This window comes from Emiliania huxleyi (assembly GCF_000372725.1).
Source record: "Emiliania huxleyi CCMP1516 chromosome Unknown EMIHUscaffold_18, whole genome shotgun sequence".
Lineage (NCBI taxonomy): Eukaryota > Haptophyta > Isochrysidales > Noelaerhabdaceae > Emiliania > Emiliania huxleyi.
This window is the reverse complement of record NW_005200784.1, coordinates 901,774-919,418: the sequence shown is the minus strand read 5'-3', so window position 1 is coordinate 919,418 and position 17,645 is coordinate 901,774. Positions and strand designations below refer to the sequence as shown.

Sequence of the window (17,645 nt, the reverse complement as noted above, 5' to 3'; positions counted from 1 at the left end):
AGAGGTCTTACACGACGTCAAGGTTTACTTCTCGGACCCGTGGTGGAGCCCCGCCGACGCCGAGGTGAGCGACGTCATCATGACGGGCCTGCTCCTCTCGTCGCCTCCTCCGCCACCTCCTCCGCCTCCGAGTTGCCAGAGCGTGTCATCCGCGACGCTCCCGGGAACGCCGTACGCCATCTTCACGATGAGGAATCCACCCGTTCTGTCGGGGTCGGGCGGCGGGACGTGGGCGGACGCGTCCGGGAATCGCCCGGACGCGATCCTCACCGGGAATGGCTTCCAAGTCGTTGGCGAGACTGGCGAGAACGGAGCGGAGGGGTTCGTCAGCAGCCTTCAAGGTACGACGGCGGACAGCATCGCCTTCGGGGACGTTGTCCCAACCGTCTTCACCATCTGCTCCGTCACGCGTTACGCGGGCACCACGCAAGGGCGCATCTTGAATGGCGGGCCTAACAACTGGCTGCATGGTCACTATGCAGGCTCAACTGGTGTCGCATTTTACGAAAACTGGCGAACTCTAACCACAAACTCCGTCGCGAACCCAGCAACAAACTGGCTTATGATGTGCGGCACAAACGCGGGCAAAAAAATCGCTAACTTTGAGGACGTGACAACAAACGTCGGCGGGGGAATTACCGGAGGCGGTTTGTTCATCAATGGTGGAGCATACACTCCCTCAGAAAACTCCGACTACGCAGTCGCCGAGGTGGTCACATGGAATGTCGGGCTCGGCGATGCGGACATGGTGAACGCGATGGAGTTCTTGTACAGCGCGACGCTGTGTGGCGTCTACGCCCATCCGCCCAGTCCGCCATCCAGCCCGCCTCCAGTGATGCCACCGCCATCGCCACCGCCCTCACCGTCAACGCCGCCGTCGCCACCATCGCCGCCGTCGCCCCCATCGTCGCCGCCAATGCTGCCACCGACCTCGCCGCCGCCTCCACCCGTCGACGCCTCTGGCGACACTTGGGTCAGTCCGCTCCTCGGCCAGAGGCTCTTCTCCGTTACCACCCTCTCCGAATTCCTCCTCACCTTTGAGGTTATGCCGCGCGGCGTTGTTTCCGACTGGAGCAGCTTTCTTCAAATTGGAGACGAGAACGCTGGGTACGCACGGTTTCCCGCGATCTTGTTCTTCAGCAACGAGCGGCGGATGTTTGTGGGCTACCGTGCGACGCAAACTCGTGGCCGCTCCGTATGGAACTCGGCTAATCAACAGTCGGCCATGACCCAGGGCCAGGCGTACGCGGTTGCAATCTCGCTGCGCGGTGGTGTGATGTCTACTCATGTGGACGGCATTTTGCAGGCCAGCGTGGTCATTTCGGGTGGCGTGCGCTCTGGGACCACGGAATGGGTGAGCTTATGCGCCGCTCGGGAACCTTATCTCTGCGCCAACGCGGACATTCGCCGTTTGAGCTACGGACCGCCCTCTGTACCGTCACCGCCGCCACCGCCGTCTCTGGATCCGTCGCCATCTCCCGAGCCGTCTCCGGATCCGTCGCCATCTCCCGAGCGAGACGGCCCGTGCTTGATGACCGACGGCGGCGTGTGCGCCACCTCGCCAAACTTCCCGGGCGACTACCCGATCAATGAGGGCTGCACCATCACTGGCCTGCCGCCGGTCGGGCTGGAGGTGATCGCCTTTGACGTGGAGGGCCCGTCCGGCGCGAACTGCGTCTGGGACTACCTCGTCGTCAACGGCGTGAACTACTGCGGCACCTCGGGCCCGGCCGGGATCGTGCCATCGGATGGGACCATGACATGGGTCTCTGACGGGTCGGTCACCGGTCGAGTCACCGGGCCAGGCTGGAAGGCGCTCCTTTTATTCTCTCGCCCCCAACACACTGCCCGTCCTCAGCTCTCGCGCTCGCCAAGCCCTGGTGTCCAGCCCCTACCCCCCCTTCCGCTCATGTAGGTGTGCTGGGCTGCGAAGCCTCCCTCCTCACCGCAGCCGCCGTCACCGCCGCCGCCGCCGCCACTTTCATGCGACGAGCCGAACGTCTGGTGCCCAGGCCTTGGCTCCGATCGATATCCGTGGGTGACCGGTGGGGTTTACTTCCAGCTCGGCGGCCAGCAGTACTTGAATGGCAATGTTTGGGGGCCGTACCCGAGCGTCCGGCCGGGGCCGGCCACCCTCACCGTTGTGCTCGTTCGCAAGGGCGTGAGCAGCAGTTCGCCAGTCAGCTTGGGAGCAGACTACGACATTGGTGGCTCCTGGGGCCTCGCGATCCCCGGCTTCACTGCGAGGACCCTCTTGATGAGCGAGTTTAGCGCCATCAACGTGGAGCAGGAGTTCAGCATCTCGTTCACCCTGCCGCATGAGCCGGACATGCCGCAGGGGCCGTACAAGCTCCAGGTGCGCTTGAACTTGCAGAGCAACCCTGACGTGGGCGTACGCCTCTTCGAGCTGAAGATGGCCTTCCCTTCTCCATCACCTCCGCCGCCTTCGCCTCTGAGTTGCCAGAGCGTGTCATCCGCGACGCTCCCGGGAACGCCGTACGCCATCTTCACGATGAGGAATCCACCCGTTCTGTCGGGGTCGGGCGGCGGGACGTGGGCGGACGCGTCCGGGAATCGCCCGGACGCGATCCTCACCGGGAATCGCCCGGACGCGATCCTCACCGGGAATGGCTTCCAAGTCGTTGGCGAGACTGGCGAGAACGGAGCGGAGGGGTTCGTCAGCAGCCTTCAAGGTACGACGGCGGACAGCATCGCCTTCGGGGACGTTGTCCCAACCGTCTTCACCATCTGCTCCGTCACGCGTTACGCGGGCACCACGCAAGGGCGCATCTTGAATGGCGGGCCTAACAACTGGCTGCATGGTCACTATGCAGGCTCAACTGGTGTCGCATTTTACGAAAACTGGCGAACTCTAACCACAAACTCCGTCGCGAACCCAGCAACAAACTGGCTTATGATGTGCGGCACAAACGCGGGCAAAAAAATCGCTAACTTTGAGGACGTGACAACAAACGTCGGCGGGGGAATTACCGGAGGCGGTTTGTTCATCAATGGTGGAGCATACACTCCCTCAGAAAACTCCGACTACGCAGTCGCCGAGGTGGTCACATGGAATGTCGGGCTCGGCGATGCGGACATGGTGAACGCGATGGAGTTCTTGTACAGCGCGACGCTGTGTGGCGTCTACGCCCCTCCGCCTAGTCCGCCACCTCCGCCGTCACCGCCCTCGCGCCCACCGCTCGCTCCGCTACCGCCGCTGCAGCCTGACGAAGTGTCCGCGGCGACAGAAGATGAGCTCCGCTCATGGATTGACAAGGCTGTGAGCGAGGGCCGGGAAGCGTACATCTTCGTCGCTCCTGGCGCCCACATTGTGCTGGGGTCCACGCCATTTCCGCCGCCCTCGCCGCCGCCCTCGCCGCCGCCCTCGCCGCCACCCTCGCCGCCGCCGCCGCCGAGCACGCCTCCCTCGCCGCCGCCCACGCCATTTCCGCCGCCCTCGCCGCCGCCCTTGCCGCCGCCACCACGTCCGCCGCCACTACCGCCGTTCTTCCCCGGGCCGTCGTCGCCAGATCTAGACATCGGCCGCCGCGCCGCCGAGGTGCTCGACTCATCGCTCGAGTGCAGCGGCAATATCACGCTTGTTGTTCGCAGCGAAGGAGTTGGCGCAACTCTCGACGGCCAGGGTCGGTCGCGGCTCTTTTCCCTCTCTGGCGGCTGCAGCCTGACCCTCCAAGGTCTGACGCTCGTCAACGGTTTCTCCGATGGCGACGGCGGCGCCATCCAAGGGTCCGGTGCGGGCTCCCTCAAGTTGGCCGACTCGAGCATCGAGAATTCCGCCTCCGGCGGAGATGGCGGCGGCATCGCCATGGCCGACAGCGGAGTTGTCGAGCTCGAGGGATCGAGCCTCTCTGGCTGCCGCGCTGAGGGGGATGGTGGTGGCATCTCGATCCGGCAGGGCGGTGCACTTGCGCTTACCGCTAGCTCGAGCATTGCAGACTGCTCCGCCGGCTCAAACGGCGGCGGCATCGCTTTGGCCGACAGCGGAGCGCTTTCGTTGACCGACAGCGCGGTGAACAGCAGCACGGCCGGTGGAGGCGGCGGCGGCATCGCCATTGCCAACAGCGGAGACGTCGAGCTCGACCGGTCGAGCCTCTCTGGCTGCCGCGCTGAGCGCGACGGCGGCGGCATCTCAATCCGGCAGAGCGGCGCGCTTGCGCTTACCAAAAGCTCGAGCATTACAGACTGCTCCGCTGGCTCAAACGGCGGCGGCATCACCATGGCCGACAGCGGAGCATTGTCGCTTGTCGACAGTGCGGTGAGCAACAACACAGCTGTAAACAGCGGCGGAGGAGCCAGATTCGAGAGCTTCACGAGTATCGCAACCCTCGTGAGGTCAAACGTGAGTGAAAACCGGGCGGCCTCAGCCTCGGCATTCTACTACAGCGGCCTTGCCTCCTCGCTGGGTTCAATTCGTGACTCCCAATTTGTGAGCAATGTCGCCGGCGACGGAATCACCATCACGGCCGTCTCCCAACTAAGCTGGTTCCCCTGCCAGCTCGGCGAATGGATGCCCACTCGTGGCGCGTTCGAGGGCGACGTGCTCGGCTGCAACGCCTGTCCTGCACGGTACTACGGCAACGCCACCAACCTTGAGACCGCCGGATGTAGCGGTTTTTGCCCCCTCGGACACTTTTGCGAGGAGGTGAGCGCGCTTCCAATGCCCTGCCCCAACGGAACCAGCATGCCGCTGTTCGGAGCGTCCAACGCTGACGACTGTCTCGACTGCCCACGCGGTCAGTACCAGTCGAAAAGCGGTCAAGAGAACTGTCTCACCTGCAGTGCTGGGACCTTCTCCACCGCTGTGAAGTCAGACCGCTGTGAGGATTGCGCTTCGGGCGGCTACTGCGAGGTGGTGGACGGGAGCATGGTGCGGCAAGCGTGCCCCGCCGGCAGGTACAACCCGGTAACCAAATCTCAATTGAATCGTGCCTTCTCTGCCCTGCCGGCACCTCGAGCTCTGACACCGGAGCGACAATGAACTCCACCTGTGTGCCTTGCCGCGCCGGCAGCTTCGCATCTGGGGATGGCAACGAGGCGTGCGAGCGGTGCGCCGAGGGCTACTTCCAGAGCGAGACCGGCAAGGCCGCCTGCGTCCGCTGCGCTGCGGGCAAGTTTTGCCCCGAGGGCTCGTCGCGCGAGCTGGACGCGCAGTGCGAGGCGGGCACGTACGCGAGGCTGACCGACCAGAGCGGCGACCCCGAGTGCCTCGCCTGCCCCGCCGGCTCGTCGTGCGGCGGCGGGGCGGCGCCGCCCTCCGAGTGCTCGCCGGGCTCTTTCGCCGCCACGGCCGGCCTCTCCGAGTGCGCCAGCTGTGCGGGCGGATCGTACCAGGCCAAGTCGAACGCGACGAGCTGCCTTCCGTGCGACATGGGCAGCTACTGCGAGCCGGGCGCGTCGAGGCCGCTGCCGTGCGAGGGCGGTTCCTACTCGGACAGGACGGACCTGTCGGCCGCCTCGCAGTGCACGCCCGCCGCTCCGGGCCACATCGCCGCCCGGGGCTCCTCCGAGCAGACGGCGTGCGGCGAGGGCAGCTTCGCCAGCGGTACGCGCAACGAGGTCTGCGAGCTGTGCGCCGAGGGCTCCTACCAGGGCGCGACCGCCGCGACCGAGTGCACCGACGCCTCGCCGGGCCACTTCGCCACCACGGGCTCGACGCAGCAGACGGCGTGCGCCAAGGGGTCGTACACGGACGCGTACGGGCAGGGCGCGTGCACGCCCTGCGCCGGCGGCACGTACCAGGACGAGACCGGCAAGGCGGCGTGCGAGCCGTGCGATGCGGGCAGCTACTGCGCTGTTGGCGCGGCGGCGCCGCTGCCGTGCGAGGCTGGCAGCTACTCGAGCGCCACCAACCTCACCGACGCGAGCGAGTGCACCGACGCCTCGCCGGGCCACTTCGCCACCACCGGCTCCACCGAGCAGGCGGCGTGCCGCGAGGGCAGCTTCGCCAACGGCACCCGCAACGAGGCGTGCGAGCTGTGCGCCGAGGGTTACTACCAGAGCAAGCTCGCCGCCGCCGCCTGCGTGCGCTGCGCTGCGGGCAAGTTTTGCCCTCAGGGCTCGTCGCGCGAGCTGGACGCGCAGTGCTCGCCGGGCACGTACGCCAACGTGACGGACGCCGACGGCGACCCCGACTGCCTCGCTTGTCCCGCCGGCTCGTCGTGCGCGGGAGGCGGCGCCGCGCCTGCCGTGTGCTCTCCAGGAACCGCAGCCAAGCCCGCTCAGGGCCAGTGCACCGTCTGCGGCCTCGGGACGTACCAGCCGGACTCCGGAGCCGCGGGCTGCCTCGAGTGCGCGCCGGGTACGTTCTGTCCGAGGGGAAGCAGCGCTCAGCTGCCCGCGAGCTGCCCCGCCGGTTTCTACAACGGGAAGGCGTCCACGACGCTGGAGAGCCTCGACGATTGCGTCGGTTGCGCGCCTGGCAGCTTCTGCGCCGGCGGCGCCGCGCAGCCAACCGCTTGCGCTCCAGGCAGCATCGCTCCTTCGGCCAACATGTCTGCGTGCGAGTTGTGCCCGACCGGACGCTTCGCAGCCTCCTCCACCGAGTGCGAGGAGTGCGAGGCGGGCACCTACGCGGCGAGCGATGGCCTCTCCCAGTGTACCCCCTGCCCTTACCCTACCAGCTCCAAGAGCGGCGACGCCACCTGCTCCATCTGCAAGGAGGGCTTCTACCTGCAGGACGCGAGCGCCCTTCCGGATGACATCTTCCGCTTCCCGACCGAGCACTGTAAAGCGTGCCCGCCGAACGCCAACTGCGCGGCCAACACCACCCTCGAGTCCCTCGGCGTCCAGCGCGACTACTGGCGCGCCTCGCCCCTCACCACCGAGATTCACGAGTGCGACGCCTCCGACCACTGCAGCGGCTCGGGCGGCGCGACGGAGACCTCCCGCCGCCGCCTCGCGGCGTCTGGCGGCGCCGGCCCAGGCTGCGACCTTGGCCACACCGGCCCGCTCTGCGAGTGGTGCGTGAGCGACGAGCAGTACTTCAGCCGCTCGGTGGGAGGCTGCGAGGACTGCCCGACGACGGGGCGCTTCGGCATCTTAGCAGCAGTCATCTTTGCCCTCGCTGGGACAGCTTACCTCATGTACTGCACGCTCGCCCGCATCGAGGCGTGGGGCCGCTTTGGTGATCGCGTTACGCACTGGCTCGCCTTCATCGACGCGCGCGTTGGCGTCCAGCCCAAGTTCAAGCTCCTAATCAGCTTCTACCAGGTCGCTGCGACACTCGGCCCCGTCTACGGCGTCCGCCTCCACGAGGACTTTACGCGCTGGACGGACTTCTTGGACTCAATCAGCTTCGACCTCCTCGGCCTCACCTACCCGGATGCCTGCATTGGCTCAATGCGAGACCGGCTCTTGCTCGCCGCCCTCTGGCCCGTCCTGCTTGTCCTACTCGGAGGCGCCGCCCTCGCCTTTCACGCGCTCGCGGTGTGGCTACTCATGGGTCGCCCCGACGCCGTCCAACGCGACGTTGTCCGATCGACGAAGAGCCGGTTGCTCTACTGGGCGATCCTCGTCGCCTACCTTGTGCTGCCCTCCGTCTCGCGCTCCATCTTCAAGGCGAAGCAGTGTGAGTCGTTTAACATCGACGTGTTTACCGATGAGAGGCGCAGCTACCTCGTGGCCGACCTCGACGTGCTCTGCAGCGCCGACGACGACGAGTACCGCGGCCTCGACGCCTACTTTTGGGCCTTCTTCGTCCTCTGGCCTGTGCTCGTCCCTTTCTCTTTCCTCGCGCTGCTGCTTTCGATCCGCTCGGAGCTGCGGGCCCAGCGCAGCAGCTCCCTCGCCCGAGCTTGCCGCTTCCTCTGGCGCGACTACGACCCGCGCTTCCTCTTCTGGGAGGTCGTCGATATAGGCCGCAAGATCTTCCTCGCCTCGCTAGTGCTCTTCATCCAGACAGACGAAGGATCGAGCAAGTTGCTCCGCCTCGTTGTCGCCTCTGTCGTCTCGGGCCTCTACCTCGCCGCCCTCGCCCTCGCACGGCCCTTCAAGCGTGCCGACGACCTCTACCTCGCGTGCACCGCCAACCTGTTGCTCATGTGCTGCTTCTGCCTCGGCACCGTGATCCAGCTTTGCGACGACGACGCACAGTGCTATCGACTCGTCGGCATCGACAGCTCGCGCAGCGCGAGCGAGTTTGTCATCGCGCTCACCGCCTCAATGCTCGCCGTGTCGCTGCTCGTCATCCTCTTGAGGACCGCCACCGCCGTCCGCGCACCGACGATCCGACTTGCCTCGACCGGCCGTCCCCCAGTTCTCGAACTGCCGCTCACATCCCACTTCCACGCGTTCATCTCGCACACCTGGGGCACCGGCCAGGACCAGACGCACACCCTCGTGCGCCAGCTGCAGCTGCTGCTGCCCGGCGTCCGGATCTGGCTAGACGTGGATTGCCTCAGCGACTTAGGCAGGCTGGAGGAGTCGGTGGCCGATGCCGCCACCTTCATCTCCTTTCTCTCGACCGGCTACTTCAAAAGCCCGAACTGCCGCCGCGAGCTGTACGCGGCGCTCGCCTCGGATCGGCCCTTCATCCCTGTGTACGAGGCCGACACCACAAAGGGCGGCGCCTCGCTCGCGGTGTTGATGGACGAATGCCGCGCGAACTGCGTCGACGTCGCCCCCGCGGCCTATCCTTCCTACTGCGGGCCAGATCAGATGCTCGCGCGCATCTTCGGGGTGGATCCGATCGTGTGGGTGCGGGTGAACGCCTTTCAGCTCGAGTCGCTCAAGGCTGTTGCGCTGCGCATGCTGCTGCACTCTCCTTACTACGCGAGCTGCCCGGCCGAGCTTGCTGCAGGAGTAATGGTCCCTCGCCAACCGGGGCCCTGTGCCTTCAGCGGCCCCGTCACCATCCTCGTGTGCCGCGACAACCAGGGCGCCGTCGGCATTGCAAGGGAGCTCAAGAATGCGGCGGGGGAGGGGCGCGGCTCTACCGCCAGCGCCGAGGATGTCGCGATCCGCGATGCGGAGGTGGCGCTCGAGGGAGCCAGCGCGGCCCCGCTCGAGGGATACAACGTCCTTCTCCTCTACCTGAACGATAAGACCTTCCTGGACGCCGGCGGCGCCGTCGCGCGCCTCGTGCAAGCGGCGATGGACCGACGCATCACCATCGCCATGGTCCACGAGCAGGACCCCATCTGCGGCGGCGTTCCGTTCCGCAACTTTTTCCAGCAGACGCCGCAGGTGCTGCAGCGGTCGCCGTACAAGCTCTACGACACGGTGGCGGTGCCGCTCTACTCGTCGGAGGAGCACCGCAAGGTGAGCTTGCGCCAAGTGCTGCGCGGCATGGGAGCCGTGCCGTGCGACGCGGGGCCGCTCGAGCGACAGTGGCAGCTCCTTCTCCGCCGCATAGCGGTGGCTCGGCTCCGGCAGCGCCGCGGCTCCAGCGACGCGCGCGAAGAGGAGCAAGACGACTCACTTGTTGAGGCATCGACCGCTCACGGCTCCTTCAGCAGCCTTCGCTATCTAAACTAGAGCATGACCGGGCCGGACAGACTCGACCATAGCATGCGATCTGTGCATGCCCCGATGTGGCTGGGGGAGCAACACGGAGCTCCGTTGGACGTTTTCACAGATTACGAGCGTGTCTGCTGTCTCGACTCTCTCGCGTCTCGGCGCAATACAGTATATTGCGGAAGACGGAACTAGCCATAATTCAATAACACTTAAAACAGAAAGCCACCGATGCGAATCTCGACGCGCCCGGGGCAGCCAACACGGGCACGGCCACACGGCGGCACACACACACGGGGCGGTCGGGGGCGGGGGGGGGGGGAGTCAGATGTCAGTTGACGGTTCCCTCCACCGCACTGGGCCCTCCCGCGCGCATTAATGAATGACCTGGCTCCAGCCCTCCGGACGACTTAGTAGACCGGAGGGCTACGAAGCCTTCACACTCCAAGGTACTGTCCCGCGCGCGCACTGGCCCTCCAAAGGCAGCAGAGCTCCTGACGCGGGGCCGGCCTCCCACCGGTTCCCATTTTCCGCACAAACGCGCCAGCTTTCTCATCGGCCCTGGCCGGAAGCGTGCGCGACACTGCGCATGCTCGGGGACCTGTAGCGCGAGGGCACCTCGCGGAAGCTGCACCGGCGCCGCTGCTCCGACGCGGGCCGTGGGCCGGAGACCGCGGCCGCGCCCACGCGCCCGTGCGTGCTCCCGCCCGGAAGCGGCGACGGGTCCCGGCGGTGCGACCCGTGCGGTGGCTTCGCGGCCGCGCCACGCGCACGCGCCGCCGCCGCAGCCGCCGTGTTCTCCTTGTCTGCGGCCGCGGCCGTCTGCGTCGGCATCCGGAAGGCCTTTAGCGGCCCGTCGGGCGCTGCTCCCTCGCCAGCCTCGCTGGCCGGGCGGGAGGAGAGAGTGGCGGCGGCGGGCTCCGCCGGCGCGCCCGCGAGGACGGCGTCGAGGCTGAAGGGCGGCGAGGGCGCCCCCTTGGGCGTCGGGGCGGCGGCGGCGGCGCTCGCCGGCGTGGCGAGCGCCGGCGTCGCGACCGGCGGCGGCGCGAGCGGCTGCGGCGGCAAGTCGGGTGCGTCGAGGTCGAGCAAATCGCCGACCAGGGCGGGGGGCAGCGCGGCCGGCGGCGGCGCGGCGTACGAGCTCCGGCGGCGCAGCAGCCGCTCCGCCATCTCCGACTTCTTCTTGAGCTCCGCCTCGAGGTGCCGCACGCGCGCCTCGAGCCCGGCGCCCTGCCGCTCCGCCCGGCCGAGCCGGCGCGCCTCCGCCTCGGCCTTGCTCACGCGCACGCTCGCGGCGCTCGCGGCGCTCGCCAGGTCGGCGCACCGCACGCGCAGCTCCTCCACCTCCTTGGCGTGCGCCTCTCTCGCCCGGGCCAGCTCCGCCGCGTGCCCGCGCGCAGCGCTCTCTGCGGCAGACTCGGCCAGCTCCCGCGCGGCGCTGGCCGCAGCGCGGAGGGTCTCGACCTCGCGGGCCGCGCCCTGCGCCGCCTCCCGCGCCTCCGCCTCGGCGTCGCCGCGCACCGCCGCCGCCCGCTCGCTCCGCCCCGCGGCCAGCTCGAGCGCCTCCACACGGACGGCCAGCCGGATCGCCTCCGCCTCGTGCCGCGCCGCAGCCCGCGCGTCGGCCGCCGCGTCGGCCTGCGCGGCCACCAGCGCGTCCCGCGCCGCCGCCAGCGCCTCGTCGCTCGCCTGCAGCCTCACCTCCAGCGAGCCGACCCTCGCAGCGTCCTCCACCGCCTGCGCGCGCACCGACCCCAGGGAGGCGCGCTCGCTCACCAGCTGCTCCGCCACCGCCGCAAGCTTCTCCTCCAGCGCCTGGTTCGAGCCGCGGAGTCGCGCGCCGGCGCGCCGCTCCTCGGCCAGCAGCCGCTCCGACTCGGCGCGCTCCTGCGCCGCCCGCGCCGCCGCCTCGCCGTTTCCCCGCTGCTGCGCGAGCGCGAGCGAGGCCGACAGCTCTGTCCGCTCGCGAGCCGCCTCCTGCGTCTCCGCCTCGGCGTCCGCAACCGCGCGCGTGAGCAGCTGCCCCTCGAGCGCGAGCCGCGCGAGCGCCGAAACCAGCCGCGGCACTTGCCGCGCGTCCGCCTCGGCGCGCGACACTTGCCGCTGCAGCTCGGCGGTGGCCGCCTCGCCCGCCTCGGCGGCGCTCGCCAGCAGGCTGGCCTCCTCTCGCGCCGCCGCCGCGTCGGCGCGCAGGCCTCGCCGCTCCGCCTCGAGCGAGTTGACCTGGCCCTCGTACGACCGGATGTCCTCGTCGCGCTCCGCGATGAGCCGCCGCGCCTCCTGGAGCTCTGCGTGAGCGGCGTCGCCGTCGACCGGGGCGCTGAGCGCCTGGAGCTGCCGATCGAGGAGCTCGACAGGATCCATCGCTGTCCCGCCGCCTGGAGTCGTTGTGAGCGGCGTTTGAGCACCAGCCGCGAAGAAGAATTTCCGGAAGCCTCTTTCTAGGGAAGAATTTTGATACGCGTCAAGACGCCTGCTGGGGGCAGCTTCGTAACGAAGCCGTCTGCTCCCCCAGCAGGCACACACTAGACAGATAGGAGGAGAAAGGGGACGGTGGTGGGTTCGACGAGGAGGAGAGAGAAGGTACTGGCGACGCGCACAGTCCACAGACTGACGTCAATTCTGCCTCTGAAGTGCCCCACTTTCAGAGGAGCTTACTTGTCGTAATTTTTCGTCAGATTCGATATCGTCGCGAGACTTCGATTTTTTTCTCTTTGTCAGGCCATGTGCCGCTCGCTCGCCCCTCACCAGCGATCGTCCCCACACCCATCCACCCTTTTTTCTTTGAGGCTGTCGCTCCGAGAAAGCTCGTCTCGCAGCTGCGAGAAGGTATATTTCGATGTTACCCCGGGCTCAAATTCCCCTGTGTCCCCTGATCGTCCTTACAAGATCCTGCTCGTGCAGGTGGGGACCCTTCTCCCACCCCTGGTTTGGTGTGTCCGTTTTATTTATTTATTTTATCCCTGCTCCCATCCCTCCCTTGGCTTGTCTGTTTTCTTTCTTTCCTTCTTTCGAAATCCCTGTGTGGTGGCGGCGGCGTGCGGTCCTCCCATCACAGTAGAGCCCGTGAAGATACGTCCGTTTCATCGCACGCCATCAGCGGGACACACCGCGTTCGACTTCGAGAGACACCATCACCGACCCGTTGAGCGTTGTGGCTTGTGGGGGTGCTGGTGGTGGTGCGTGGTGGGGGAGGGGTAGAGCTGTTTAACGTTGGGAGCTGAACAGTGTTCTTAGGGTACCCCTAGGGTTCTGAGGGCCGGATTTTTTTAAGACCTTTTAAGAAATGAGGAGATTTGGGGGCTGAAATTACCATTTAAGAGATTGCAGGCACGGGGGGTCCTTCTTTTAAGACCGTTTAAAAATCGGCCTCACCGGCCATGCGTCGCTGGGTTCCGCGCCATTTTCTCCAATACTGCCGTTATTAGGCACAAAAACCCGCCCCTCTGAAGACACATCTGTAAGAGTCTGGTGCACTGGCAGGAGCCATACTATGCATAGGGGACGCGTGCAGCTAGCTGCTAGGCTAGCTGATTGTAGCCAGCTACCCGGCCTCCGGCGTCTACCGGGAGCTCCTCCCGGACCATCGACCTCGGGAGCTCTCCCGCACCGTTTAAGCGTTTAAGACCGTTTAAGGAATCGGCGGCCCAGCAGCTCTTAAAATCTGCCCGGGCAGGTTTTAAGCCGTTTAAGCCGCAGGCGCCCCAGGGCCCACCCTTTTAAGCCTAGGGGTACCCTAAGACAGTGTTGCGTGTTAACAGTAACAACAGAACAACAGTGGGGCTCCCCAACAACAGTAGCATAGTAGCTAACGTTACTCGTTAGGCCGGCTGAACAACAATAAGGAGGGCCTGGCAGTGTCCCACGACGATCTCCAGCGTCCAGTGCGGGTAATACCCGAAAATACCCGGAAAATCTCAGGTATTTCGGGGTTTACCCGGTTTTTTGCCGTTTTCTGCTTGCTGGCCGCTGAACAACAGTAAACAACAATAACAAACAGTAACAGCATGGGCTGGGGTGAACACTTGAACAACGTTGAGGATTTCAGCCAACAATAGCGCAACTGTTAGGCCCAAAGTTAATGTTAAACAGCTCTAGGGAGGGGGGTGGTGGAAAGGGGGAGGGGCGGGAGGGGCGGGGAGGGGCGGGCGGGCGGGCGGGCGGGCGGGCGGGCGGGCGGGCGGGCGGGGGGCGGGGGCGGGGGCGGGAGGCTGGCTTTGGCCCTAAGATATTCGTTCAATTTTGTTTTCCCTCGGGCGCTGCCTCAGTCTCGCTCCTTATCGATATCATCTCAAAGCGTCAACGCAAAGCCTTTTTTGTAACACACAAAGCCCCGCGCGCCCTTTTGTGGAACGCGAACGGGGCGTCGGCCGTCGGGGCCGCCGCTGGTGTGCGGCGGGACTTGCAAGTCGTTCTCCTCTTTTTGAGCTTGCTAATACTGGAACATTTGTTTTCTCCCCCCAACGACGTACTCGCGCGCCCGCGCCGAGTGGTCCCTCCCACTCTCCACACTCGTGCAGCACGGCAGCACAGCCGGTGCATGCCGCCCACCGCCGCTGCGCCACCGCCCCAGCCGCGGCTGGGCCCCCGTTTTCAGCAGCCCGCGGCCCAGCACACGTGCGGCGTGGCGGCCTCCGACTCACGCAGCACCGCCGCGGCGAGCGAGGCGGCGAGCGTGGCCGACCGCGCCTGCTCGTCGGGCGCGAGGCTGTGCGGCCGCGAGTCCGCGCCTGCAGAGAAGGGGGAGGGATCGCGGGTCGGCGCGGGTCGGCGGGGCGCGGGGCCGCGGCTCTCGCGCGCCCTCGGCCGGCGCGTGGCGGTAGAGCTGCGAGGCGCGCAGCTGCTCGTTGTGGGCGAGGAGCGAGTACGCCTCGGCGCAGCTCAGCGCGAGCGGCTCCTCCCCGGCGAGGTCCAGCGCTGCCAAGGAGAGCGGGTCGAGGCCGCACGCCAGCGAGAGGAGCCGGCGGGAGAGGGGGAGCGGCGCGGTGGCCGGGCGTGCGTCGGCGGCGACGCAGGCCGCGGCGGGCGCGGCGCAGAGCGAGGTGAGGAGCCCGCGCAGGGCCGCCGCCTGGGCGGCTGCCGGCGGCGCGTCCGCGGGCATCCGGCCGAGCAGCTCGAGCAGCTCGACGTACGCGGGCAGCCAGCCGGGGCCGGCGTAGTAGTCGGGGCCGGCGACGCCGCCCGAGCGGAGCATCGCGCGCAGCTCGGCGACGGCCGACGGGCCCTCGCCGGCGCCGCCGGCGCCGCCCCTGCCGCCGGCGCCGCCGAGCGCCTCGTCGAGCGCGCGCGAGGCGAGGTCCTCGAGCAGCGCCTGCTCGACGGCGCGCCCGTCGGCGAGCGGCAGCGAGGCTCGCTTGGCGACAGCGACGTCCGACCCGAGCGCCGCCTGCGTGCGGGGTCGAGAGGTGATGACAGGCGCTCAGAGGTGTCGGACGCTCGGAGGCTCGCGGCGGCGGGCGGAGGGGGGCGAGGGAGGGGGGGCGGGTTTGGGCCCGAGGGTCGCTCACCGCGCGCGAGGCGCCGCCGCGGGCGCGGAGGACGGCGTCGGCGGCGGCGGTGAGGCCGAGCTTCTCGCAGACGCCGAGCAGCTTGCGCACCTTGTGCGCGTGCAGCGTGCTGCCCGCCGGCGCGGCGGAGTCGTGCTGAGCGGCGGAGAGGAGGAGGTCGCCCAGCCACGCGCGCGCCTCGGCCGCGGCGCCGGGCTCGGAGAGGAGGTCGCCGCCTACGGGACGCGTCGAGGACGCGTCGAGGACGGTGCGGTGGACGGGGGCGGCGCCTTGGGGAGAGGCGTCGGCGCCGTACGCGGCGGCGAGCTGCCAGAGCGGCGGCACGCCGCCGAGGGCCTTTGCATACTGGAGGAGGAAGTACTGGCGGAGGGAGAGGGGCGACCCCTCGAGCGGGTCGCTGCGCACGGCGCGCGCGCGGCAGAGCAGGTCCCAGAGGTGGGCGATGAGCCAGCCGTCGCCAAAGGCCTGCCGGATGGCAGCCATCGCGGCGTACGGATCGTCGCGCAAGAGGGCGACGAGGCAAGCCTGGAGGGCGGGGGGGGCGGGGGGGGCGGGGGGGGCGGGGTGGGCGGAGGGGGCGGAGGGGCGGGATGGGCGGGGTGGGCGGAGGGGGCGGAGGTGCGGGGGTGCGGGGGGGCGGCCGCCGGAAGGGGTGGGCGGATGGCGAGGCGCCACTGCGGGGCCGGCGACAGACGGGGGCAGAGGAGAGGCGCCGCCGCGCGGGGGGGTGCGGGTGCTGTCTCTCGGGGGGGGAGGGGCACGCCTCGAAGGCGTCCGGCCCGGGCGGCGGCGAGAAGACGCCCGACAGCTGCCAGCGCAGCCGCACCGGCTGCTCGAGCAGCAGCCGCCCCACCAGCTCGCCGTGCCACGAGCCGCCGGACGCCTCGCCCAGCGCGCCGTCGGCGGAGGCGAGGACGCGGGCGACGCGGCACATGGCCGTCGCCTCCGCGTCGCCCGCGGGCGCCGCCTCCAAGTCGGCGACCAGCGACGCGACGTCCTCGCTCCACACGCGCCACCGCAGCCGGAAGCAACTCATCGCCTCTTGCGCGCCGAGCGACGGCGCCGCCGCCTCGTCGTGAGTGTCGAAGATCTCGGGCTCGGTCAGGCGCGGGAGGGTGTCGAGCAGCGTGTCGAGCCGCAGCAGCAGCGCCGTCGAGCGCGAGGCGAGCAGGCCGCCGCCGCCGTCCCCTCCGCCCGCGCGCAGGGCGCTGTGCGCGCGCAGCAGGTCGCCCGCCAGCCGCGTCTTGCCTTGCGCGACGAGGCCGGCGAGGGTCGGCCAGTAGGCAACCTGCGCCTCGGGCGCCGCGGCGGCGACCAGGCCGTGCGCCGCCTCCTCGGCCATGGGGTCGCACAGGTGGCGGTGCCACCACGGAAGCAGGCACTCGCCGGCGACGAGGGGCCGCTGCACGAGCATGAGCGTCGCGAGCTCCCAGATGCACGTGGCCCACTGGGTGCGCTGCAGCTCCGCCTCGAGCTCCTCCTCCTCCGACCGGTCGCCGCCGGCCGCCGCCGCCGCCGCCACCTCGCTCTGCAGCGCCTCGGCGCACAGGTACATCTCGGCGCCGCAACGGCGCGAGTAGGTGACCAGCTCTTCGGTGGGCGCGGGCGACCCGCCCGGGTGGGCCGAGTTCATGTCGCTCCACAGGATGCGAAGCTGGGAGACGAGAGAACGCGTGGGCGCTGGGAGCGAGGCCATCTCGGCGATAAGTAGAGGCCTCGCGATGTGGAGCGCGTCCGCTGGGCGAGAAAGAGAAAGTCGCGCGGCTTCTCAGCTCCCCGGCCCTGGATGTGAGGTTGATGACGGTCCAAGTGCTCCAAGTGCCCCCAAGAACACAACGCACTCTCTCACATGACAAGTTATCCCACGACAGCGATTGAAGAAAAGCCACACGGGGTAGCCAGTCCAGTCAGTCAGTCAGTCTTTACACACCTCCCAGCATGGAGGACGGGCCCACACGCACACACGTTGCACACGATTGGCTCGGGAGCCGACACGAGGCACACTGTCACCGGCCGTAGCACCAGGTCCGGACTGCTGGACACAAAGCAATCACAGTCGTAAGAGAGAAGAGCCTCCTTATCAGCTGGTCGGCCGCCATGTGGGCCGCCTCGGACGCCGCGGTCGATCTTACGCATGCTCCCTCCCCTCCTGGACGCAAGCGCCTCAGGAGTTTTTTCGCCATCTCGGCGCGCAGCGCACACGCACTCGTCGGCGTCGCGAAGGTGCGGACCTCACGCGCCCCGCAAGAGAGGTTTCCTAAAATCTCTCTCCCCCCGCACGGAACAAGAACAATTCGCACTGCCACATGACACGCACGGGGACTACAGAGAGAAAGAAAGAAAGAAAGAAAACAGACAACCCAAGGGAGGGATGACTACAGAGAGAAGAGAGCGGCGCCCCGAAGCTCACCTTCTTTTTTCTCGCTCAATGTAAAAGAAAAGAAAGAGCAGAGAGAACCCAAGGGAGGGATGGGAGGACGGCACGCCGCCACCACACAGGGATTTTAAGGAGAGGAGTGTGGTGCTAGCCGTCGCCCACCCTAACCCTTGGTCGTCTGCCTCTTTCTATCTCCCTTCGCAGTCCCTCGCCGACCGATTCTCGCTGCAACCTTCATGCCACCCTCGCGGTCGTCCCACTCTCGTCGTTCTCCTCCTCCCGCTTCC

At 67.8% G+C, this 17,645-nt stretch overlaps 2 protein-coding genes across 2 annotated transcripts; both read right to left on the bottom strand.

Annotated features, from left to right (window-relative positions):
* Nucleotides 1–10,026: 10,026 nt before the first annotated feature.
* Nucleotides 10,027–11,838, bottom strand: EMIHUDRAFT_99373 (hypothetical protein; the record flags this gene model as incomplete). Its single annotated transcript, XM_005783526.1, has 1 exon — nucleotides 10,027–11,838. One exon carries the CDS (start codon nucleotides 11,836–11,838, stop codon nucleotides 10,027–10,029), a length of 1,812 nt encoding a protein of 603 aa, XP_005783583.1.
* Nucleotides 11,839–14,113: 2,275 nt separating this feature from the next.
* EMIHUDRAFT_99372 (hypothetical protein) lies at nucleotides 14,114–16,677 on the bottom strand (the record flags this gene model as incomplete). The annotated part of the gene is made up of 3 exons (XM_005783525.1): nucleotides 14,114–14,860; nucleotides 14,982–15,506; nucleotides 15,808–16,677. The coding sequence occupies 3 exons, from the start codon at nucleotides 16,675–16,677 to the stop codon at nucleotides 14,114–14,116; spliced, it is 2,142 nt and encodes a 713-aa protein (XP_005783582.1).
* Between the last annotated feature and the right edge of the window lie 968 nt (nucleotides 16,678–17,645).